This window comes from Drosophila bipectinata, chromosome 3R (assembly GCF_030179905.1).
Source record: "Drosophila bipectinata strain 14024-0381.07 chromosome 3R, DbipHiC1v2, whole genome shotgun sequence".
Taxonomy (NCBI): domain Eukaryota; kingdom Metazoa; phylum Arthropoda; class Insecta; order Diptera; family Drosophilidae; genus Drosophila; species Drosophila bipectinata.
In genome coordinates this window covers 8,296,379-8,304,323 of record NC_091739.1, presented here as the reverse complement: position 1 = coordinate 8,304,323, position 7,945 = coordinate 8,296,379, and the positions used below count along the sequence as shown (strand labels likewise).

The 7,945-nt window shown below is 42.8% G+C and overlaps 1 protein-coding gene across 1 annotated transcript; it reads right to left on the bottom strand.

The window, feature by feature from the left end:
* Positions 1 to 3,296: 3,296 nt before the first annotated feature.
* Positions 3,297 to 3,914, bottom strand: Gbp3 (Growth-blocking peptide 3). The gene has a single exon (XM_017246271.3). It carries the CDS (start codon positions 3,866 to 3,868, stop codon positions 3,401 to 3,403), a length of 468 nt encoding a protein of 155 aa, XP_017101760.2. The 5' UTR covers positions 3,869 to 3,914; the 3' UTR covers positions 3,297 to 3,400.
* Positions 3,915 to 7,945: the final 4,031 nt, after the last annotated feature.

Sequence of the window (7,945 nt, the reverse complement as noted above, 5' to 3'; positions counted from 1 at the left end):
AACCTGAGTTTCATCTGTGACCCGGTTGAGTGAATGCTGAAAGGAACGATATTAAAAGATGGCAAAAATAAAATAAAAGAGTACAGGAGCAATGTCCACTGAGAATCTAAAAAAACCTATTATTTTTATTATCCTGCAGCTGTTCATTTTTTTCTGTATGACCTCCCCTAACTTTTAAACTCCGCCCCTATTTTTCACCCGCATCGGTTCCCTTTGTGCGAGGCAAAATAAAAACAAAAAAGAGTTGGAAATTGAAGGTAAATTAGTGTTATTAAAATGGCTGCACAAAAGTAATTGCGCAACTAAATGAAAATTTTAATGAAAATTCTTTGGTTTCTACCTTAACCGACCTGTGCTTCGTTTCGTTGTTTTGTGCCCTTTGCCCTTTGCTCCTCAGCTCTCCGTTATTAGTTGCATTGTTTTCGCAGTTGATGTCCGTGCAATTAGCATAATGAAAGCATCTACCCTACCCTAAGCCATACCCCAAGCTTAGGACCGAACAAGCGGCAGACAAAATAAAATTAAAAAGTGACCTGAAACTAGTTTTTTGATCTAAAGGGGCTTCTCAACTATTTATTTTAACAAATACTCAGGGATTAAATTTCGATAAAGGTTTTTTGGCATAATGAAGTACTTGAGAATCCAAAACATCAGATTTTGATTGTGAAAGTACTTAACAATTGAGTTATGTTGGTTTGCGAAATGGGCGCATCGCATGCGGAATGGCGCATCAATTATGCTGCCAGTGGAATAATCCTTCAAAACTCATTGCCCTTATCGCGGCCATTGAAATGCCACCGGCCATAGATCAACCTTATCAGCGCAGCCAAAGCATTTTCCTGTGCCAAATAAATTCAGCAGTTTATTATTCTAATTCGCATGCCGAATTCCGGCAGAAAAAGAACGCCAGGCACGTCACCACCTTACGCTCTAAGCCACCCACAAAGTCCTCGTGCGCCCCGACTGGGAAAAGGAGTTCGGCGAGTGGAAAACGAAATCAAATCAAAAAGTTCACAAAAATGCCAAACCAACAGAAATTAAGTTATAAAATTTTAAGGACTATGCGCAGTTTAATTTCCAAATGCCATGCCACCCACGCCAGGCCACAGATATACACAGGTGGGCGGGGTTGTTGTAGGCTGGGCAGGTGACTCCCAGAGCTCGAAAACTCAAGGGCCCGGCTGGGCAGGAGCGTATTGTGGTTTTTGTTATGCGCCGATTACCATAAAAACAAGCTAAAGAAAGTTGCGTCCTCAGACCTCCCCGCCTAAGAGCTCCATTCTCAGTCCTCAGTCCTCAGTCCTCTGCTCTCCGTTCTCCTTCAACGGAAACGGAAATCAAGAAAACAAAAAGAATGAACGAACCCAAATGAAGTCAAACCTGACGCGGCGCCCGCTCCTTCAGTTAATAAAGTTAGTTGCGTTTGCCTTGACGGCGAAAGTTTTGAGTTATAAGCGCGCAAATTATGGCTTACAACAAAGCCAGTCGGCAATAAGCAGCATTGGCAGAAACAAACACAAAAAAATACAAAAAACACCAACAATGCCGAACAAAGGAAAACAATTAACATGACGAAGACACATAAAATTTCCACAACCACTTCTCCGGCCGGCAGCCTGCTCGCCGTGGATTGAAGACTGTGGATTGTGAATTGTAGATGTAGTTGGGTGCGTCGAATTAGCGGTTATATTTGCTGGCTCGAAATGTGCGTCAATCACGAGATGGGAGTCACCCGGCGCTCCACCAAAAATCCTGATCCATACCACGCACCCCCCACCCACCACTTGGCTCTTGTCTGCGCGTCTTGTTGTTTTGTTAATTTTAATACATGTACTTTTTATCGCTCGGCATTCCCCGGCAAGTTGCCGGCTGAATTAAGCCATTTGTTAGCCTGTATCTGTAGCTTAGCTTTTGGCAGCTCCGCCCCATCCTTTTGCCACAGCTATCGGTGGGTTTTCGGGGTCACAGGTCACAGCACATCACAGTTATTTTCGTGCAAATGGCATATTTTTTATGGCTTGTCGCTGGCGTCTTGTTCCTCGCGCTGTAATTAGACAAAATTGTTGGCTGCCACGACTCCACCCAATTTCCCGCCCTCTCAAAAACAAAAAAAGGAGGGAGGAGGTCCCCGCCCATTTATTCTTTTACTTCCTCCTTCTCCCCAAGCCCTCATCGCATTGTTCCGTCAGCCCTTAATTCCGCCACTCATGTCCGAGTCTCCTGGCATTGTTTTCCTGTCGCTGGAGGAGTGTTTGACACTTGGAGTTCAGGAATAGAAAAAAGTATTATTTCTGCTATTGTGTTTTCAAGGAAAACTGTTAATTTTGAAAACAGTTACATATATGGTAGCCTTTCAGGGGTCATTGCATTTATAATACATTCTTTTAAAAGTCCGACTAGTATTTCCAAATATCAAATACTAGTATTTTTAAAATATAAAAAAAAAATGTTATTTTATTCTGGTCTACATATACATAGATACATGGAAGTACACGACATCTCAAAACTTAAGGAGCTATCAATTTATATGTACTCTGCTAAGGGCCCGAAAGGATAACTTTGAACCCGTTTTTCTTAAAACAGCGTTTCTAAAGTCCAAAATCTCGACTTTTGAAACTGATTGGTTGAAAATTGGTACACAATTTTCTTGAATACATTTTCCCCAGGAATTGTGGGTTTTCCTCAATTCCCCACTTTTGATCCTTCCGATGGCCATAGCTCTGCCAAATTGTATACGATCAGGACATAAAGTACTTTTCAGTAATCAGCGCACCCAGAAGCGACTTTCCTTATTCAAAACATTGCTTAAATATCGTTGTTGAATTCTTTGAATTATTTCCAAGGGGTACCCCCATAAAAGTGTGGGTTTTCCTGATTTCCCCACTTTTGCTCCTTCCGATGGCCATAGCTCTGCCAATTTGTATCCGATCAGAAATTAAAGTACCTTTTAGTAATCAGCGAACCCAGAACATTTCCTCATTCAAAACATTGATTGAATATCGTTTTTTAATTTTTCGAATTTTTTCCGAGGGGATAGGGGATACGCTCAATCGGCCGATTCTTTGTAGGTTGTAAAATATAATATAATCTGTGGGAAGATCCAATCTTCAATTTCCAAAAACACTTTACTATGGTTGCGTTATGTGAAAGCTATGGATATAGTCAGCCATATGTAGTTGATAAGCTTTTAAAATAGTTTTTAAGCAAGATGACAATTTGGGAAATATTTTAGATCGGGACCATCAAATACTTTGTGAAAATATACAACACTTTGCAAGTATGTTTTGGGTTTTTAGTTTTTATTGTTATCAGTTGGGGTGCTCAGCTTATTTCAAAACAAATATTTTATAAAACGAAATGATTCAATTACACATATCACGAACGAAACTGGCTGTGCCATTTACCAGATTTCCCGACAGCGTCCGCGGTGGTCGGGAAGGTAACCCGGCTGGCAGGGGAAGTCAATCATGGCCACCTCCATGATTTTCTCGGTCACAGGCTGTCCGCTGGTAGGCTTCACTGTGGTAGAGGCCTCGTACGAGGCCAGAACCTGCTGCTCGTCCAACTCGACGCACTGGTTGGGCTTGGCGCGGGTCTTCTGGTTGTTGGGGCACTCGACCATCTTGAGACAGTATTTGAGGCAGGGTCGCGGGGCAGGCACCTGGGTTAGCTTTTTGTTGCAGGTGTAGTGGGCCTTGCAGCCCTCGGCGATCTCTGGAATATTGTTGTTGATGAAGAACGGACGGCGAGGCTCCTCCGTAGTTGTTGTCGTGGTTGTGGACTCCCTGTGAAAAATCCTTCCTAGGAGACCGCCCTGCACGGCACTGACCAGCAGAGCAGCCAAAATAGCCACCAGAAACCGCTTCATCGCTTGTGCTTACACTCTGAGAGCTGTTCGACTATTGTGGGCTTTTTCGATCCGCGGCAATCTGTCGCAGCCACTTGATAACCTCTGACCCCGAATCAAAACCGGGAGGGAAGAGGCGGCGGTTGACTGATAAACACTCGGCCCGCATGCACGCGTACCACAAAACACAAGACATACATACATTCACTGTGTGGCCTATACTAGCACTGTATGTATGCGTTTATAATTCCAAACAGTTTTTCTTTCAATTCTGGTTGGCTTTAAATTGGTTTATCGCCAAATTCAATTGCATTTGAGGCGCAGCGCACACGCACATTTGGCAAATTTGACACAGGAATTGAATTATCTGCATTCTGTGAACCGCAAAATTGTATAAATAAATATTAGTCAATTCGGTATTTCATACATGCGTGCGCTTAATTTGAAGAGCCGTGCCCTGTCCAGCGAGTGGCCAGAGGGCGAATACGAGTTTGAACTGGCACTCCAGCTTTCTATTTGAATATGTACACGCCGAACAGGAAACGCACACAAAAATCGCACGAATATTCAATGATAATGTCGATTATAGGCGAACGATTGCTAAATTGCGCTTTAAATGACTTTAATTGATAACGACGATAAAGTGGGATTTGTTGTTGAAAATTAATCAAATCCCAAACGTGAGTAGTATTTCAATTTTTTCAGTGATGTTACCAAATGGAATAGTTAGGGAATACCCCTGCCATTGAGAGCGTATTTGATCTTCACAACATATTAGATTAAAATATTAGTGATTACCAAATATGTTTACTAAACAAATAAAAATCCCCTCTATCGTTAATTGCTGGCAATAAACCATTTTCTATAAGCCGACAACCAAATCCGTGTAAGCCTCCAGGAGCTTAAGATTTTACAAATCGAGTGTAATGAAGCTGCAAACCACCGACTCCATTTGTGGATCGGGAAACTAGGACTTGGTTCAATCTGGATGCTGGATGCCAACTATCTGAATAATTGATATTAATCGCATCCAAGAGCTGTCAAAATTAATTTGTGATGTGTTTTCAAAGCAAGATTATTGATGATGATTACGGCCGGGTACTAATGAATGCAGCGGCTAATGGAGGCGAGCCATCCAGTCGCCCATTCGGCAAACCGTCCTATCATCCAATCATCCCAACATCCAGCAATTCAAGCCATTCGATACTTGGACAACTGAGTTGAGTAGCGGCTTGTAGTTCCCACAGCGGCATTAATTACGCTTCGAGAAATTGATTTGGCTTGGACGTGGGCCCTCCATTGTCTGGATGGGAAATCGTTTAATATGTATTAGCATTTATTGCTGGCCAAAGTTTTAGGAGGCGAGGGGGAGCGAAAAGAAAGTTAAGACAACGCCAGGCCGGAAATTGTCGAATACTGATACATCCGCCGGAAATAAGTTCAATTCTTGTTGCTCCTCCTACCGATGAGTAAATTAAGTTAAAGTCTGTGGTGCTGGGCTATCGGTTGATCGAAAATGAAGGACAACGCCGGCCAGACGCCTTGCTCACAGAATAATAAAAAAGAATGTCTATCGCAAGAAACATATTTCAGAATCGTCGTAAAGGCGGCTTAATTGCCGCCCACTCTTCAGTTCACAGCACTTTGCACAATAAACAGATCATAATCTGGCTAAAAACTATCAATTTTCAGCCAAACAGAGCGAAGTATCTCAATCGGATGGAGTGCGAGTCCTTGCTTAAAAGCCAGAGTGACAAAAAAACAAATGAAAATGCTTTACAACATAAAAACAACTGGAGGTTGGGATTTCGAAGCCAGAGATGCTCCTGAAGGGCGTAGGGTGGTAGCTACGATGTGTTAACACTTAGAGGGAGCCAGGCCGGGACAGTCGAAATCTTTCGATAGGGAGGTCCTCATAGATTTACGCACACTTAAGCAGCGTTTACTCAGTCCTGGGTCTGGGTCTTCAGTTCCTCGGCATCAAATAGTCGTATAAATTCTTCGGCAGGCGCAACTATAGCCCGGCTGCTTCCTTTCCTATTTCTTTGTTTTGTTTATCGTCTCTTTGTCTTTGGCTTTCGCTTGAACTGCTGTCCGGGCGGAGCTCACACTGAGGGGTGGTAGTGGAGGGAGGGGGTACTTCCGGGGCGTGAATGAAGTGCCATGTTCTCACGCTCACGCATTTGCCAAGTGCTGCTGCTGATGGTGGTGGTGCTCTTGCTGGCCCACATGTCGTATGAGTTTTATGTCCCTCTGTTTATATGACTGTCTTCTGTGCGCTCAATCGTTTTTCAGACACATTTATTTGTCTTGCTGCTGCTTCTTTGTTAGTTTAACAAATAAAATTAGTGCTATAAACATTGTCTCAGTCTGGAACTGGGAGCTGAAACCAGGACCATTTCCACAGCCACCCACCACACTATACATCTCAATTAACATTTGGAGAAAAGCAAAAATTCTGACAAAAACTTATCTTCATCTAAAACAGTTCACAACCAATAAATCAGTTAGCTTATGATCTCTATCACTGGGCTCTTCCCTCTGGAACTACGCCACTGATGTCTTCTTTATATTTGTTTACAGAATCGCAACTCTTTGCCACTTCAAAGTTTTCTTTTTTCCCATTTTTTTAAGCTTTTGTTGTCGCTATTTCTTAGGGGATTTATTGCCACAGCCAATTTGCTGGTATAGCAAGGGGCAGTGGCAGACAGAATCCTTGTCTTGTATCCCATTTCCGGCAGATGACTCGGATGTTTGTTTTAGCGGCGGCATTCCACTGCGCTGCAGTCCCACAACGCCATCTCCATCGCACATCGCTATTTACTCTAGCGAGTTGGCTCTGTTGTCTCTGTGCTGTTCGAGCTGAAAGAAAAATCTATTAAATTTATTTTATGTGGGCGGCATATCGAAACAAATGCATTTTGAGCACAAATAGCCAGCGGGCAACATAAAACATACCAAAAGATGATCAAAGGTAAACACACTGATAAATAGACAATAAGTTGGAAAACATGAAGGTGCTGGGATGGACGCAGGGATACCCTATTGGAAAAAACATTAGCAAGTCTGACCTTAATTTTATATACCCATTTTTGTGCAAAAGGAATGCCATATTTACCTTCATGGTTGTCATTTTTTCTTGTGTGCTAAAGAATCTCATTGAAACCGAGTAGGGTGCCTTTAATGGGCCATTTTTAGGGCGCTAGTGGTTTCTAGCCCAAGGGCATGCCTGGATATTCGTTCAAATGGCTAAATGCTTTTTTTTCGGCCATTAAAATGGCCAACAACCAGACTGCTGTTTATTTATGATAAGATCTGCTTCTCGTAGATACACACACGTATTAAGCAATGGTATATGGGATTATATAATTTCGATTTAGCACACGCAGCCCGCCATCCAACCAGGCACATAATTATAATTCGCTGTCCGACGGCCACTAAATTGCAGAATACTCAACGAGCAAACGACGCGACGAAACAAATTGCTGCAAATAAATTGTATTATTATCGCAATTGAATTGAATTTGAGATAAACGTAAAAATAATTCGCATGTTGCACATGACCGCAGGAGTGGTCGGTGAATCTATAGAGATTTGACCAGCCGGCGAATCTCAGGCAGTAGGTCGGGATCGGCATCGGCAAAACAAGGGGTTCTGAGGTCCGCAGCATGTTCCTGTGTGTAGTAATCCGTGGCAAAGCGATTATAGCTTTTGTTTGAATTTTGAATACGCCCACGGGCAGGGGGGAGAAAACGATCTGCAGTATTTACATTGATGCACTTTAGCCGTGCTTAATTGGATGCCAACTGCAAACGGGCTGGCTGGCCCACAGTTGGCCGATTAGTGCCCAATGAAGTCTGCACTCTGGAGTTACTTTATTTCCAATTCAAATGCAAATGTTTCTGGTCGATAACAATGGTTTTAGGTTTCTGCCCGGTGTGTGCGCTAATTTCACAGCCAATGCGGTAAATTGCAAGTTTAGACCACTGGCTGATTATTATTTATTTTGGTTTTTGGCTCAGCCATTGGTCCTACAATTTGTCATTACTGCCGGGCAATAAAATCCGTTTCAGATATATTGTAGCAACGGGCAGACTA